A 16484-nucleotide genomic window follows, 5' to 3' on the forward strand; every position below is an offset into this window, starting at 1 on the left:
TGAGCCACAACTACTGAGCCCGCATGCCACAACTACTGAGCCTGCATGCTGCAACTACAGAAGCCCACACGCCTAGAGCCTGTGCTCCGCAACAAGAGAAGCCACTGCAATGAGAAGCCCGCGCACCGCAACGAAGAGTAGCCAACGCAGCCAAAAACAAAACAAAACAAAACAAAACACAGAGTGAACTTTTCCCTTCCTCTTCTGAGCAGGTACTGTTAACAGCCTGGGACATACACGGTTTTAGACCTTTTTCTCTGCATACATTAAAAACACAAATATTTTTGGTTTCGTTTTTCTACGAAAAAGAGAAAAGATCACATACTGTTCTGCAACTTGCCTCTTTTTTCACTTAATATATAACGAAAATCCATCCTTTCGGGAACCTATATACAAATGACTCTTTTTCTTGGTTGCCAACATCTCATAGTGTGGATTTATCACAATTCTCTTGTTACGTATTTGCTTAAGTTTTTCATTATTATAAATAATCTTGCAGTAAGCATCGTTGTACCAACAGCTTTGTACACTGTATATCTATAGAACAGAGCATTTTAATGTTTCTTCCATGAACTGCCTATTGATACCATTTACTCACTTACCTACTGGGTTGTCTGTGGTTTCTTACTGACTCATAAGGCTTCTGAATACTGGATAACCCTTTAAACCTCTTGTAAAAATATGTTCTAAATACAAAAACTAAAAGTAAGGCCAGGGGCTTCCCTGGTGGCGCAGTGGTTGGGAGTCCGCCTGCCAACACAGGGGACGCGGGGTCGAGCCCTGGTTTGGGAGGATCCCACAGGCCGCGGAGCGACTGGGCCCATGCACCACAACTACTGAGCCTGCGCTCTGGAGCCCGCGAGCCACAACTGCTGAGGCCCGCGTGCCTGGAGCCCATGCTCCGCAATGGGGGAGGCCGTCACAGTGAGAGGCCCATGCGCCACGGTGAGGAGTGGCCCCCGCTTGCCATAACTAGGGAGAAGCCCGCGCGCAGCGGTGAAGACCCAATGCAGCCAAAAATAAATAAATAAATAAAATAAATTTATAAAAAATAAATAAAAATAAAGCCAGAATCTTTGAGACTAGTACCCATATAATTGAAATTATGATCTATACCAACACATCCACTATAGAGAATTTACTCTCCAAATACCTAACCAAATTAGTATTTGACAGATAAACTACAAGAATCACAAAAAAAACCCCACTCAACTCAGCTGGAGACCTGATAAATGGGTCAGTACAATAGCAAAAAAATTTGAACTAAAATGGAAAAAATCTTGAGATACTAAAAATGAATGAAAGATTTAAAAATAAAGCAAAATAATTTCTCCTTAACTGTCTCCTTAATTCTATTTTTCCCCCAGTAGTCCATTTTTCTTTATTGCTAAACAGTATTCTACTGTGTGGATGAACCATACCATAATTTGCTTATGCATTCACCTGTGGATGGATATTTGGGTTGTTTCCAGTTTGAGTCTCTTATGTCTTTAATTCTATTTTACTTACTAAAATTCCTCCATGAGACATACAGAGGTTCTCCTGGTTCCTGATGAAGGTTGATATTATCCCATAACAGCTGAATATACACGAGTTTGCTATCCTGGGACAGAGATGACAGGGGAAGCTAAAAAAGATCAGTAGAAAGTATTAGTACCCCAAGCATAATAATAATTACCAGTGGACCTAGCAAAGCTTGATTATATAAAACAGATGAGTTCTTTCAAAATTGTGGACCTAAAATTCTGTGAAAATTTTAAAATTTTTATTTATATCTGATTACAAATGTTCTTATTATTTTCTGAGGTGCATGTTTCTCATTCTGACTTTCAAGGACTGAATGACAACTTGGTAACTGGCACAGCAGCCACAAGAAAGATTAACCTCCATCAGAACAAATTTTAAGGTAAGAGAAAGTGCAATGGTTTCTACTATCTTGTTGTACTGACTACTACTTAAAATAAATGAGTCAAAATAGAATTTATACTACTCTAAAAGTTTGTTGTGCCCCTGATGTATGTTTGGGGTTGGGGGTATCTCTCGATATTCAGTATCATAAAATGAAGGAGTTCTAGGAGCTCACTGTCTCCCGGGGAGTCAGAGATGCCAGCTCAAGCAAAGCAGGAGTTTCAGAGTCAGAGAGCCAGACTGTGGTCTTGGCCCCCCAACACTTATGAGGTATGTGACCTAGCAAAAATAACTTCCATAATTTTTAGTTGTATCATCTGAAAAATGTGGCTAATATGAGTCCTTTAAAATAAAGTTGTGAGAATTTCAGCTGGGAATATTATATTTCAGAATAAAAACTACCTTTTCTAGCTACACTTGCAACTAGAAATGACCATATAGCTAAGTTTAGGCCAAACAGATACATATGAAAAGATTACGTGCAACTCTAGGAACTGTCCCTAGATAAAGAAGACATACTCTTCTCCATCCATTTTTCTTCTAACTGCTGGCTGGAATGTGGATGTGACAGCTTGTAAGTAGAGTCAGCTCTCCTAGATCAGGTATAAAACTTGGAAATGGAGGTCGCACTGCTGAGCAAAAAGATAGAAGGCTCTCAAGTCTCTAACACTATACCATCCCTGGACCACCTATCTAAATGTTTAAGTGAGAGAGAAATAACCTATGACTTAAGCCACTATTGTTGTATACTTCCTGCTACCTGAAGTGAAGCCTCATCCTAACGAACACCAATGTAGTATAAGTAATGAAGTTGATTCCCTACCTGTACACCTCCGTTACAATGTTCAGATGTGAGGATAAGTCCTGGCAAGTTACTAGGAAGGTCCAAACGTCTGAAATACCAAACGAGGTTCCAGAAAATGATTGGATGTTGATTGATGAAAGAGGACGTGTGAATCACCTGATCGCCTTCATTTTCTAGCAAAGATTCAAGTTCTTTACGAAGCACTAGGGGACTCAAGTAGGGCACAGAAACAGGGGGAGGATTCGGTCTTTTTCCTAAAGGATCCTTAAAAACATAGAAATACAAAAAGAAGTGAATATGATCTATGTTATTATGTATGTTTCAGAGTATGTCTCAATGAGATTATACTTCTCTATCCTTTCAAAGTCAATTATTTCAGGGCCATTACTACATGTAGTAGAACACCCTAAAGAAAACATAAAAGAAGAACACCCTGAAGAAAACATAAAGATTAAGAAGTACTTAATCATAAATACCGTTAAGTTAAATGATTACAAATGATTACAAATGAAAATTATTAATCCATGTAATAGACCCTATTTTAAACATGAGTTTTTCTCTATCACATTAACAGCAACGGCCTATGTAGGTTTGATTTTTTCCTTTTCAATTTTTTATAAGAAATATTTGCGTTTCTGATGCTTTATAATGGTGATACCAAAAAATATGTGACTTTATCTTCCGCTTAAAACTCTAAACAGATTATACAATTTTTTGTGTTAATATTTCTTTTTTAAACTAATTAATTAATTAATTAATTAATTAATTTTGGCTGTGTTGAGTCTTTGTTGCTGCACATGGGCTTTCTCTAGTCACTGCACACGGGGGCTACTCTTCATTGTGGTGTGCGGGCTTCTCATTGCGGTGGCTTCTCTTGTTGTGGAGCACGGGCCCTAGGCGAGCAGGCTTCAGTAGTTGTGGCGAACGGGCTTAGCTGCTCTGTGACATGTGGGATCTTCCGGGACCAGGGATTGAACCTGTGTCCCCTGCATTGGCAGGTGGATTCTTAACCACTGCGCCACCAGGGAAGTCCCTGTGTTAGTATTTCTTGACTCTTTTTAAAACTGTATCTAACTTGTTTTTACATTTGATTGCAACAAAAACTAAAGAGCAACTTTATAAATCAAACGAAATAATGAATTAAAAAAACCCCAACCTAGACTTTGTAAGTTGTGCATATTATAGTCAGAATAAAATGTTTATGACCAGTATTAACAAGTACCCATAGTGCCCAGATTGAGGTCTCCAAATACTGTTTTCCTATGAAAGGAACCAGGTTTCTTAAAGAAATGGCTAATTCTAGGTCTGGAGAAGGAAATAACATAACATGAGCATGAAACATCTTGCAATATAAGAAAGCAAGGAAGCTTTAAAAAAAAATTATAAAAAGGCTACCAGAGTTGTGTCAAAAGGATTAAGGCACCAACTTGTAGAGGCTTCTAGCTGACCAAAGAAGGAATAATATAAGCATCAATAAGGATAACAACAGCAATGGATATAAACATAAATGTTTAAACCAATGAGTTCATAATGATACCCTATCCCCCCAGATAATGGATCACCTTGGAGAATGCTAGGAACCCAACTTGTTACTTTGAAAACTGATAAATAAAAGGAAAAAAAATCAAATATTTATTTTGCCTTTCCATCATAAATTGCATCTTTGGAAAACCAGACAAAAGCCATGGGGTTAGTTTCTCTTTACAGATATATTTCATATAATAAAAAAAGATGACAGAATTAGACTATCATCATTTTATAGCTCCAAATGGACAACCTGATCTAGGCATTGAGGCATTAATAGCTGCTAACATCACAAAGATAGTTCGTGTCTCCTGTTGGAGGGACATACCACTACTGATGAAGCTCTCTTATAAAAATAAACAAATGAACAAAAAAGAACAAAAAAACCCTGAATCTGATCAAGCTTCTAACTGCAATTACCAATTTACACGGTTGTAATCAACAAATAAATTGCAAGGGAATAAAGTGCAAGGGAAAAAAAGAGTCTACAGATTTAAAAAGACTAATAAAACCAGATTAACCAATTACGAAGCATGGACCTTATTTGATCCTGATTCCGCAAACTACAAAACACACAACTTGACATTTTTGAGACCATTAGAAATTTGAACAAACCTGCTGTATAGCACAGGGAACTCTACTTCACTTTGCTGTACAGTAGAAACTAACACAACATTGTAAAGCAACTATACTTCGATAAAAAGAAAAATTTGAACAAAGATTGAATAACTTGATATTATTATTTGTTATTTTTTGGGTCTGATAAGGACATTGTATTTTTAAGAGTCCTTATCTTTTAGAGATAAATACTGAAATATTTACAAATGGAATATATGATGTTTGAAATCTGCTTCAAATGGATCTATGGAAGAACTGAATGAGGGTATACATGAAAGAAAAATGGTCATAAGCTGAAAATTACTGAAGCTGGATGATGCGTCAAAGGAAATCATTATACTCTTCTGTTTATTTGTGTACATATTTGAAATTCTAAAGTTCTTAGTCTGCTTATGAAAAATTCTTATCACTTTTCATGTGATTAAAATAAACCTACTACAGAAGAATTACATGCTGTTTTAATAAATACTTACATGAACACACAGTATAATTATAATGCTGTTACATACCACAACTTCCTGCAGACTGTTTGGAAGACTAACTGTTGAAATGCCATGAAATGGTCTCTGGGAAAAGTCCATATTTTGCAAGGGACCTCCAACACTGTGACTTCTAGTCAAAGATACATTTCGTTTTGATAAACTATTAGGCACAGGTGAAATTTTCATAGTTTGGACATCTCCACTGGCTTTCATTATTTCATCACTTAAAAAAATGAAGAAGAAATGCTGTGGTTAGATTGTGTTAAAAAATCTAAATCTGTAGAGCTAGACTATTTTCTACAATGAATTTTGAATGTACTGAATATATCTGAGAAGAGTCAGTACCGCCTTGTAAGAATTAAATTTTCTTCAGGTATTTTTGTAAAACTGGTCAGAAAAACAGGATGGAGTGGATGATCTGATGAAGGGTAGGAAGAGGATATATGGTATATAACAGGTATTATGGTATTATTTTAAAAAGATTAAGTGTCCATTCATTTGCCTTGTTCAAAAATTATTTCGTCTTTATTAAACAAAATCACCTATACATCACCTTACATGTATAATGCATGTAAGTAAGTAATGTAGATTCATTGCCAAGTATTTAATCTCTACCAGACCATGATCCACCTAAGGACAGAGGTCAGATTTTATTTACTTTTTAATTTTTAGTGTTTAGCATAATGCTTAGCATACAACAGGCTCTCAAAAAATGTTTGACTCAATATTTAAGAGTAAAAGGTATACTTCACTGTAAAGAGAGTATGTGTCTGGAAACTGACAATGACTACACTGAAGGGGAAAATACTTTTTACTGTTGAAAAGTTCATTTTTGTAAAAGACCACTGTAAAACATCAAACACAGTGTTAAAAATGATTTATCATCAGATCCATTCATTAGATATTTAAACAATATATGGTAGTAAACATTTAAGGTTAAATTCTTAAAATACCAGAGCTTATGCCTATGTAAGCCAGGTTGTATTTAAAGATGGAATTTTTACAAGGGTACCCAATTTTTAATGAAGAGTTCTCTGAACCCCATGGTACCTTGATTCAACTGCAGAGCTTGTTTCTTCAGTTATGGTCTGGTTATGTTTTGGGAAATCCATAAAGTTGATCAGGTCAGGTTCTGCTGAACTGGATATGGGTTTGTGCTCCAAAGGTTCACTTGCCAGTGTAATGCTTCCACTTTGTAAACTGTCACCAGAGGTACTTGGTTTCAGGAAAAAGCTAAATATGGACCAGTCCAAAAAAACCCAAAAAAGTCTTTAAAAATCCTAGAATCCTTTAAATTTCATCATATTTAGAATCACTTTATGGTAAAATAGTCATTAATGAGTTATACAAATCCATAGAAATACTGCCTATTTCAAACACACACACACACACACACACACACACACACACACACACACACACACACACACACACACACACTCCTGCTCTCATTCTCTCTTCCTCTCTTGTCCCAAACTTTTCAAATGAAAAGGTCTAGAGCAGGTCATTATAGTTTAATATAAGATCCCTTCAGTTTTTGAGAGACACTAAAGAAAGCTATGAAGGAAGATGGAAAGCAAAATATTTCCTTAATTTTCTTAGTTAAAAAAAAAAACAGCATTTTAACATGTATTAACCTATAATTGTTTATAATACCCTTCCCCCCCTTATGAATCTCCATTTTTGTCTCTAGTCATTTCCTCTCCACTCTATTCATTCAGAATTTTATTTTCATCTTCTCTCTCTCTTTCTCCTTCTGGGTGGGGATGGGGTGAGGGTTTCACCTTGCAAGGGACATTAAGAGAGCTTTCTAAAGTGATAGTAATGTTCTGTATCTTGATAAGGCTTTGTTTTGCACAAATCAAATTTACCTTAAATGAAAAAAACTGTAAATAAATACTGAACTCTAGTTAATTATATGAACGTTCAAGTCTTTGTGGGAAAAGTGATTTAACGTCTTCATCTTCTTTTTTTTTTTTGACCGCACTGCAGGGCATGTGAGATTTTAGTTTCCCGACCAGGGATCGAACCCGTGCCCCCTGCAGTGGAAGTGCGGAGCTCTAACCACTGGACAGCCAGGGAATTCCCCATCTACATCTTATTTTAAATGAATAAAAATGTAAGATGGATTGGTGGATGGATGGAGGGACAGATAAAGCAAGTGAAGTAAAACATTAATTGTAGAATGTAGGGGTATATATTTGGGTATTACTGTAAAAAAAAAGATCTTTAAACTTGGCTGTCAGTTGGAAATCTTCCATAATGACATCCTAGGGAGGAAAATCAATAATGCTCCTTTATATTCAATTAGAAAATATAAAGTAAGGTACTTACCACAAAAGATTAAGAAACACAATTAACAAAAAAAGTACAAAACTTATGGAGAGGGCTTCCCTGGTGGCACAGTGGTTAAGAATCCGCCTGCCAATGCAGGGGACATGGATTTGAGCCCTGGTCTGGGAAGATCCCAAATGCCGTGGAGCAACTAAGCCCATGCGCCACAACTACAGAGCCTGCACTCTAGAGCCCGCGTGCCACAACTACTGAAGCCCGCATGCCACAACTACTGAAGCCCGCGTGCCTAGAGCCCCTGCTCCGCAACAAGAGAAGCCACTGCAATGAGAAGCCCGCACACCGCAATGAAGAGCAGACCCCACTTGCCACAACTAGAGAAAGCCCACGTGCAGCAACGATGACCCAATGCAGCCAAAAATAAGTAAATAAAATAAATAAATTTTTTAAAAAATTTACAAAAAAATACATATGGAGAATAATTTAAAACTCTATTAAAAGAATATCTAAAAAATGGAGATATATACCATGCTCATAGATAGGAGAATAATACTGAAGATGTCCATTTCCCCCAAATAAATCTATAAATCTAATTCAATCCCATGAAAACTTCAGGTGGATTTTTTTTTAAGGAACTCAAAGTTACTCTAAAATTTTATATGCAAAAATACGTAACTATAAGAAAAAAATTTCCGTAAGGGGGAACTTACCCTACCACCCAAACATCATAAATACAGAGTAATAAAAATAATACAGCACTGACAGAAAGAACAGAGAACCAGAATGAGGTATACATAGGAACTTGATATATGATAAAGGTGACACTATGTATCAATGAAGGAAGGATGTAAAACTGGCTCATTATATGGAGAAAAATAAAGCTGGATCTCTACAATCATACACAAAGGTAGACTTTAGATGGATTTAAAACCTAAATATCACAAGTAAAATATAAAGCTCACAGAAGAACGTTCAGGAAAAAAATTTCATGTACTACAGATGGGAAATAACTTTTAAAACAAGATTCCCAATGCACAAATCATAAGGTGGAAAATTAATGGATAACATCAAAATTAATAATTTCTCTTCAGAGAATTAATATCAAGAATATTCAAGACGGGAATTCCCTGCTGGCCCAGTGGTTAGGACTCTGCACTCTCACTGCCGAGGGCCCGGGTTCAATCCCTGTTTGGGGAACTAAGATTCCACAAGCTGTGCTGCGTGGCCAAAAATAAAATAAAATAAGAAAGAGAAGAATGAACAAAGCCCAAAGTCCGTAGAAGGAAAGAAATAATAAAGATCAGAGTGGGAATAAATGAAATAGAGACTAAAAAGACAAAAGAAAAGATCAGTGAAAGTAAGAGCTGGTTCTTTGAAAAGATAAACAAAATTGACAAATCTTTAGGTAGACTCACTAAGAAAAAGAGAGAAGGCTCTGATAAATAAAATTAGCAACAAAAGAAAAAAAATAACAGTGGGTGCCACAGGAATACAAAGGATTACAAGAATATGAAAACAGCTATATGCCAACAAATTGGACAACCTAGAAGAAATGGACAAATTCTTGGAATCATACAACTTTCCAAGACTGAATCATGAAGAGAAAATCCGAATTGATCAATCACTAGTACAGAGACTGAAGCAGTAATCGAAAAGCTTCTAAAAAACAAAAGACCAGGACCAGACAGCTTCACAGGTAAATTCTACCAAATATTTACAGATTTAATACCTGTCCTTTTCAAACTATACCAAAAAATTCAAGAGGGAACACTTCCTAACTCATTTTATGAGACCAACATCACCCAGATACCAAAACCAGATAAAGACCACACAAAGTAGGAAACTACAGGTCAATATCTCTGATGTACATAGATGCAAAAATCCTCAACAAAATACTAGCAAACCAAATCCAACAATACATTAAAAGGATCGTATACCGTGATCAAGTGGGATTTGTCCCTGGGATGCAAGGATGGTTCAACATCTGCAAATCAAGCAATGTGATACATACGTTAACAAAATGAAGGATAAAAATGATATGATCATCTCAGTAGGTGCAGAAAAAGCAGATGACAAGATTCAGCACCCATTTATGATAAAAAACTCTCCACAAAGTGGGTATAGAAGGAACATACCTCAACATAATAAAGGTCATATATGACAAGCCCACAGCTAACATCATACTCAAAGGTGAAGCTGAAACATAGTATATAAATCCCAGCCACAGAAATTAGTCAAGAGAAATAAAAGGCATCCAAATTGGAGAGGAAGAATTAAAACTCACTGTTTGCAGATGACATGATTTTATATATAGAAAAGCCTAAAGAATCTACCAAAAAACTATTAGGAGTAATAAATGAATACAGTGAAGTTGCACAGTACAAAACCAACAAAAACCCGTTGCATTTCTATATACTAACAATGAGCTAGGAGAAAGGGGAATTAAGAAAACAATCCCATTTACAATCACCACAAAAATAATAAAATAAATGGAATAAATTTAAGCAAGGAGTTGAAAGACCTCTATACTGAAAACTATTAAGACCTTGTTGAAAGACATTTTAGACACAAATAAATGGAAAGATATTCTGTGCTCATGGATTGGAGGAATTAACATTGTTAAAATGTTTATATTTTTTAATTACCTAATTTTAAAAATATTACATAAAGCAATCTACAGATTCAGGGCAATCCCTATCAAAATCCCAAGAACATTTTTCACATAAATGGAACAAAAAATTATAATATTTATTTGGAAACACAAAAGACCCTGAAGAGCCAAAGCAATCTTGAGAAAAAAGAACAAGGCTAGAGATATCACACTCTCTGATTTCAAACTATATTACAAAGCCATAGTAATCAAAACAACCTGGTTTGGCAGAAAAACAGATACAAAAATCAATGTAACAGGGATTTCCCTGGTGGCGCAGTGGTTAAGAATCTGCCTGCCAATGCAGGGGACAAGGGTTTGAGCTCTGGTCTGGGAAGATCCCACATGCCACGGAGCAACTAAGCCTGTGCGCCACAACTACTGAGCCTGTGCTCTAGAGCCCGCAAGCCACAACTGCCACAACTACAGAGCCCCAGTGCTGCAACTACTGAAGCCCACGCGGTCAGAACCTGTGCTCCACAACAAGAGAAGCCACTGCAATAAGAAGCCCTTGCACTGCATCAAAGAGTAGCCCCTGCTCGCAGCAATTAGAGAAAGCCTGCGTGCAGCAATGAAGACCAAACGCAGCCAAAAAAAAAAAAAAAAAAAAAATCAATGGAACAGAACTGATAGCCCAGAATGGAACCCCGGCATACATGGACAATTAATTTACAACAAAGGAGCAAAGAACATTCAATGGAGAAAGAATAGTGTCTTTAATAAATGGTGTTGGGAAAACTGGACAGCCACATGCAAAAATATGAAACTAGACCACTATCTCACACCACACACAAAAATCAACTCAAAGTGGATTAAAGACTTGAAGACCACAAAACTCCTAAAAGAAAACATAAAACAGTATAATCTTTAACATCAGTCTTAGCAATGTCTTTTTAAATATGTCTCCTCAGGCAAAGGCAACAAAGCAAAAATAAACAAATGGGACTGCATCAAACTAAAAAGCTTCTGCACAGCAAAGGAAACCATCAGCAAAACAAAACAACAACCTACTGAATGGGAGAAGATATTTGCAAATGATATATCTGATAAGGAGGTAATACCCAAATTATATAAAGAACCCATACAATTCAATATCAAAAAAACAAACAACCCAATTAAAAAATGGGCAGAGGAGCTGAACAGACATTTTTCCAAAGAAGACATCCAGATGGCCAACAGGCACATGAAAGATGCTGAACAAAACCACATTAACATCATCATCAAGAAATGCAAATCAAAACCAAAGTAAGATATCACTTCATTTCTGTTAGAATGGCTATTATCAAAAAGGCAAGAAATAACAAGTGTTGGTGAGGATGTGGAGAAAGGGGACCCTCATACACTGCTGGTGGGAAATGTAAACTGGTGCAGCCACTATGGAAAACAGTATGGAGATTCCTTGAAAAAATTAGGAATGAAACTACCACATGGTCCAGCCCAGTTCTGGGTATTTATCCTAAGAGTACAAAAACATTAATTCAAAAAGGTACATGCACCCCTATGTTCATTGCAGCATTATTTACAACAGCCAAGACATGGAAGCAACCTAGATGCCCATCAACAGATGAATGGATAAAAAAGCTGTGGTATATATACACAATGGAATACTACTTAGCCATAAAAAAGATGAAAATTTGCCATTTGCAACAACATGGATGGACTTTGAGGGTATCACGCTAAGTGAAATACTTCAGATGAAGACAAATAACCATGATTTCATTCATAGCTGGAATATAAAAAACAAAAACCCAAAATAAATGAACAAACCCAACCAAAGAAAAACAAACATGAGAACAGAGTAGTGCTTATCAGAGGGTGAAGGAGGGGTAGGGAGGATGAAATGGGTAAAGAGCGTCAACTATATGGTGACAGATGGAAACTAAATTATTGGTGTTGAGCACGCTGTAGCGTATGTAGAAGTAGAAATAAAATGTACACATGAAACTTATAAAACATTATAAACCAATGTTACCTCATTAAAAAAATAAATCTTTAAAAAATTGGCAAAAGATATAAACAAGCAATTCATAGAAAATGCTGGAATAACTAATAAGCATATGAAGAGATATCCAAACTCACTAATATTCAGAGACATTCAAACAAAAATGAGATACTACTTTATATCATTAGAGCACAAAATCAGAAAAGTGATCATACCAAATGCTGGTAAGGATGTACAGAAATGAGAGTTTTGGGGCACTACAAGTAGGAGTGTAGCCATCTGGGAAGCAATCTTCAAGTGTTTATTGAAATCATGTATGGAAAGAACCCAGTGATCTCACTGCTAAGACTATTATTCTGAAAGAAATTACTTCATAAGTCCAGAAGGGGACATATATTTTGCAGTGTACTGCAACAGTACAGTGATGTTTATAGTAACAGAGAACTGGAAGCAACTGAAATACCCAGCACTATGACAGTGGATAAGTAAAAGGAGGTATTAACTTCCTATAGGAGAAAAGGAATAAATTAGATGTACATATAGCAACTCAGATTTTAAACTGAGTAATAAAAATAAATAAATTGAGATTTTCAGCATCATTCTAATCATGTACGTTAAAAATACATAATCATGCAAAACAACATTATTTATAAGGTTATACATTCAAGGATTTATCACACACAGCGGAGTCAATGTTTTTGTTGGGTAAAATAATGAGAGTGGGAATGGTGAGGGGAGGAAGATAATAAAAGAGGGCCCTTGCACAAACCAATGATGACAGTTCATCAGGAATCAGAGTATGGTTTCACTCAGCTCCACACTGAAGCTAACAGGAAACATAGAGAGGAGACACCTCTGTGACTGGAAATTTTTAAAAAGTAGATAAAGGTAGTTTGTTCCATAAAGCAAATAGAATATTAAGTATAAGTACTTTAAGTCAGCATACAGTGACCAAACTCTCAATTACTTAATGACTGATTATAGATCAGCCTCTCCTTTCCAATGCCTAGAATTCGGTCATTTCACAGTACAGAGCACCAACGTAAAGGGGCAACAAGTTAAGAGAAGAGTTAAAGCCCCTTCCACCTTTTTTTGGGGGGTGGGGCGGGGGCGGCTCCAGAACACATAATCAAGGTCATCAAGGCAGAAACATTAAAATAATGACTAACGTTAGAGTTCGGAATTATCTATAATAATTATATAATCTATGTAATAATTATATAATTTATAAAGTTCAGCTCCGAGAATTAACTACTACTGATAATCATTTGTTAAATAAAATGGAAAAGCGGTATCCTACGTTATTAGTATTTTCTACTCAAATACTGAAAGTGCAGGAGGGCGAGGAAAGGAACACCTGGAGCATACCATGACTATTTCACTCTTCCCCCAGGAGTCATGCCTCTTGGGGGATGCTTACCTCTTTAAGGGAGCTTTTACAATACTAACCTTGCAGAGCCTCTCAAGTCTTTAAATTCTATGTTGAGAAGAGGCAAGAAGTTGCTTTTACAGAAGGGACAGGTTGTATTCAAGTTTGAATCATCTGCTGTCCATCCAGCCATAATTTCTTCATCATAAACTAAAGCTCCACAAGCTCTGCACTGTGAACAACTTGACATCAAAACCTAAGAGCAGAAAAGTACACATACTGAGAACCTCCACAGTGAAAATCAGTCTTAATAGGCCATCCTCTTGAGACAAACATAGAATTGTATTTATTTTGTTGATCACACTTGGAATAACAGTTCAATTACTTTATAGGTAAAACTACCAGTTTATTGCCTTGTTTACATAAGACATCAAGCAAATTCAACAAAATGACTTATTTTATTATTCTGTCCATAAAGGTATAGAATTCTGTTAAATGCCATTCTGAAATAAAAATACGTTTACAGCCACTTTATCATGGACAGAATATAGAACTTTTACCTCCATTGCACAATTCTGATAGATGCTGGACATGCTGGTGTTTTGAGAAGAACCATGATCTGACTTTTCAAAGTCCTGCCCTTTTATGCCTCTTGGAAATGGAAGTTCACCTAGAGAGAAGTAAACATCATAACACATTATGTATGAAAATGTCCTTATTCTTTGGAAATGCATACTTAGGGGGAAATATCATGAAGTCTGCAATTTATCTTCAAACGGTTTAGTATCAAAATGTACTTATGTATACACACAGAGGAAAGGTTAACAACAGTTAACTAAATCTAGGTAGAGAACATATGATTGTTCACTATATTATTCTTTCAACTTTTTAGGATATTTGAAATTTTTCATAATAGAAAGTTGGAGAAAATGAATAAAATTACAATTTTAAAAAATAACACAGAACTAGGAAATTTCAGTGATATAGCACAGGAATTCTCCAACTCTAGTAAATATCTGATTCACCTGGAGAGTTGGTCAAAAATATACATTCTTAAGGTCCCATCCCACAGATTAAGTCTCAAAAGTTTTAACCTAGGGCTTGGATACTTGTATATACTTTTAAACAAATTCCCCAAGTGATTCTGAGACACCCTAAAGTTTGAGAACTAATGATAGAATCCATAAATGTACATAACTAAAAATAAACTCAGTGGGTGACTACAGTACTTGTAGATCATATAAAATAACAGTGATAATATGGTGTGACTATATCAGATCCTCTCAACAAATGGGGCTTACTGTGTGTGTGGTGCAGGGAGGAAGAAGTATGGGCATAAATTAAAAATTAATTTTCTATAAATTAGAAGAAAGGACGATCCTTCCCCTTACCTGGTGAGTAATGCAGTTTACCTACATCTCCACTGCTGCTGCTACTGCCAAGGCTTGTGTTGCTCTGGGTAAGTTCACTAGGGACCAGCCCTGAGATACTCGTGTTAGGTGATATATTCTCTCCTAAAATATGGTCTTCAAGGCCAGCTGGGAAGCTGTAATCTCTCTTTGTTTCCTCCTTTAATTGAAAAGAATAAAATCCCACATACATAAGTAATACCTTCCCCAATGAGAATATATTCACTCTACCCTTTTCAGAATTAAACTCATCTATAATTCTTAAATAAATCGTCATCATCATATGTTTCAAAACCATGAACTCTTTCTGTTATTTGGAATTTCTCTTCCATACTCTAAGACATTCAAGCAATGACCTATGCTTTAAGATTATGCTGTGCTCCTACTGTATATTAGGAGTGTGGGGTTTATTCAAATATTCAAAATTATAAAATGAAGAAACTCTAGACACTCACTATGCCCAGTGTAATCAGGGACCCCAGTCCAAGTAGAGGAGGGGCTTCCAAGAGTCAGCCAGATTGTGGTGTTGGCCCCCCTTCACATATTAGGTATGTGACCTTGCAGAAATTACTTAACTTCCATAACTTTTAATTATATTATCTGAAAAATGTGGATAATGTAAGTACATTAAAATAAGGTTGTGGTGAGAATTTTAGCTGGCAATATGATTATTCTGAGTACAACCATCATTATTAGAGGAATAAAACATGAACAAAGTTCTGAACACTGAGTTCTTAACCACTATAAGTGACTGTTGATGCTTTAGATAGAAAACATTTCAATAAGCAGTTTCCTTTTTAATTTTTGCTTTAAAGGAGAAAGACTTGTGTCTTCCTTGTTATAAAACCATATTAAATGATTTTTAAAAATTAAATAGATATGCAAAACAGGAAATAAAACACTTATAATATCAACATCCACACAGTACAGTAAAAATCTTGATGTATATCCTTCTAGTCAAAAATATGCATACATAATACATTTTTACAAAATAGGATATTTTTAACCCATTCTTCTCATGTAGTTTATCATTAAATCTTCTACATTATTTAAATCCCTGCAACCTAATCTGATTTACTGATGTATTATTAAGAATTTAGTAAATCCTCTACTGCTTAAACATTCAGAATCCTGTAAATTTTATGAGTTACACTGCTGAGTTCACTTGAGCTATTTTTACACATATCCCTAAGTATTTTCTTAAATTCTGGATAAAAGTTATGAATATTTTAGACTTTTTATTCATTCCTTCACTTGAAAATATTTATTAGGTATATCCTATTTGCCTTTGCAGTCAATGGTACTAGGGCGATAGTAATGAAAAGAAAGATTAAGATCTGCAACCACCAGGAATTTACAGTCATATATTCCAAGTCCAAATTACTCTATAGAAAGCTTTTTATTTAACACTGTTAGATAAAATTTCAAAAGTGAAATGGCTCACACTGGTTTTTTTTTTGTTTGTTTTAAATATAATGCCAGGTT

At 35.7% G+C, this 16484-nt stretch overlaps 1 protein-coding gene across 6 annotated transcripts in view; it reads right to left on the reverse strand.

Moving 5' to 3' along the window:
• DENND4C (DENN domain containing 4C) overlaps nucleotides 1–16484 on the reverse strand; it is a 135337-nt gene that overhangs the window by 10010 nt on the left and 108843 nt on the right. For all 6 annotated transcript variants that reach the window (XM_057549344.1, XM_057549342.1, XM_057549343.1 and 3 more), the window contains 7 exons: nucleotides 14982–15159; nucleotides 14151–14260; nucleotides 13671–13846; nucleotides 6388–6570; nucleotides 5365–5560; nucleotides 2732–2977; nucleotides 1510–1627 (listed from right to left, as the gene is read on the reverse strand). In XM_057549344.1, the coding sequence (XP_057405327.1) occupies nucleotides 1510–1627; nucleotides 2732–2977; nucleotides 5365–5560; nucleotides 6388–6570; nucleotides 13671–13846; nucleotides 14151–14260; nucleotides 14982–15159 (1207 nt within the window). The remainder of the gene's footprint in view (nucleotides 1–1509; nucleotides 1628–2731; nucleotides 2978–5364; nucleotides 5561–6387; nucleotides 6571–13670; nucleotides 13847–14150; nucleotides 14261–14981; nucleotides 15160–16484) is intronic.

This window comes from Balaenoptera acutorostrata, chromosome 6, assembly GCF_949987535.1.
Source record: "Balaenoptera acutorostrata chromosome 6, mBalAcu1.1, whole genome shotgun sequence".
NCBI classification, from domain to species: Eukaryota; Metazoa; Chordata; class Mammalia; order Artiodactyla; family Balaenopteridae; genus Balaenoptera; species Balaenoptera acutorostrata.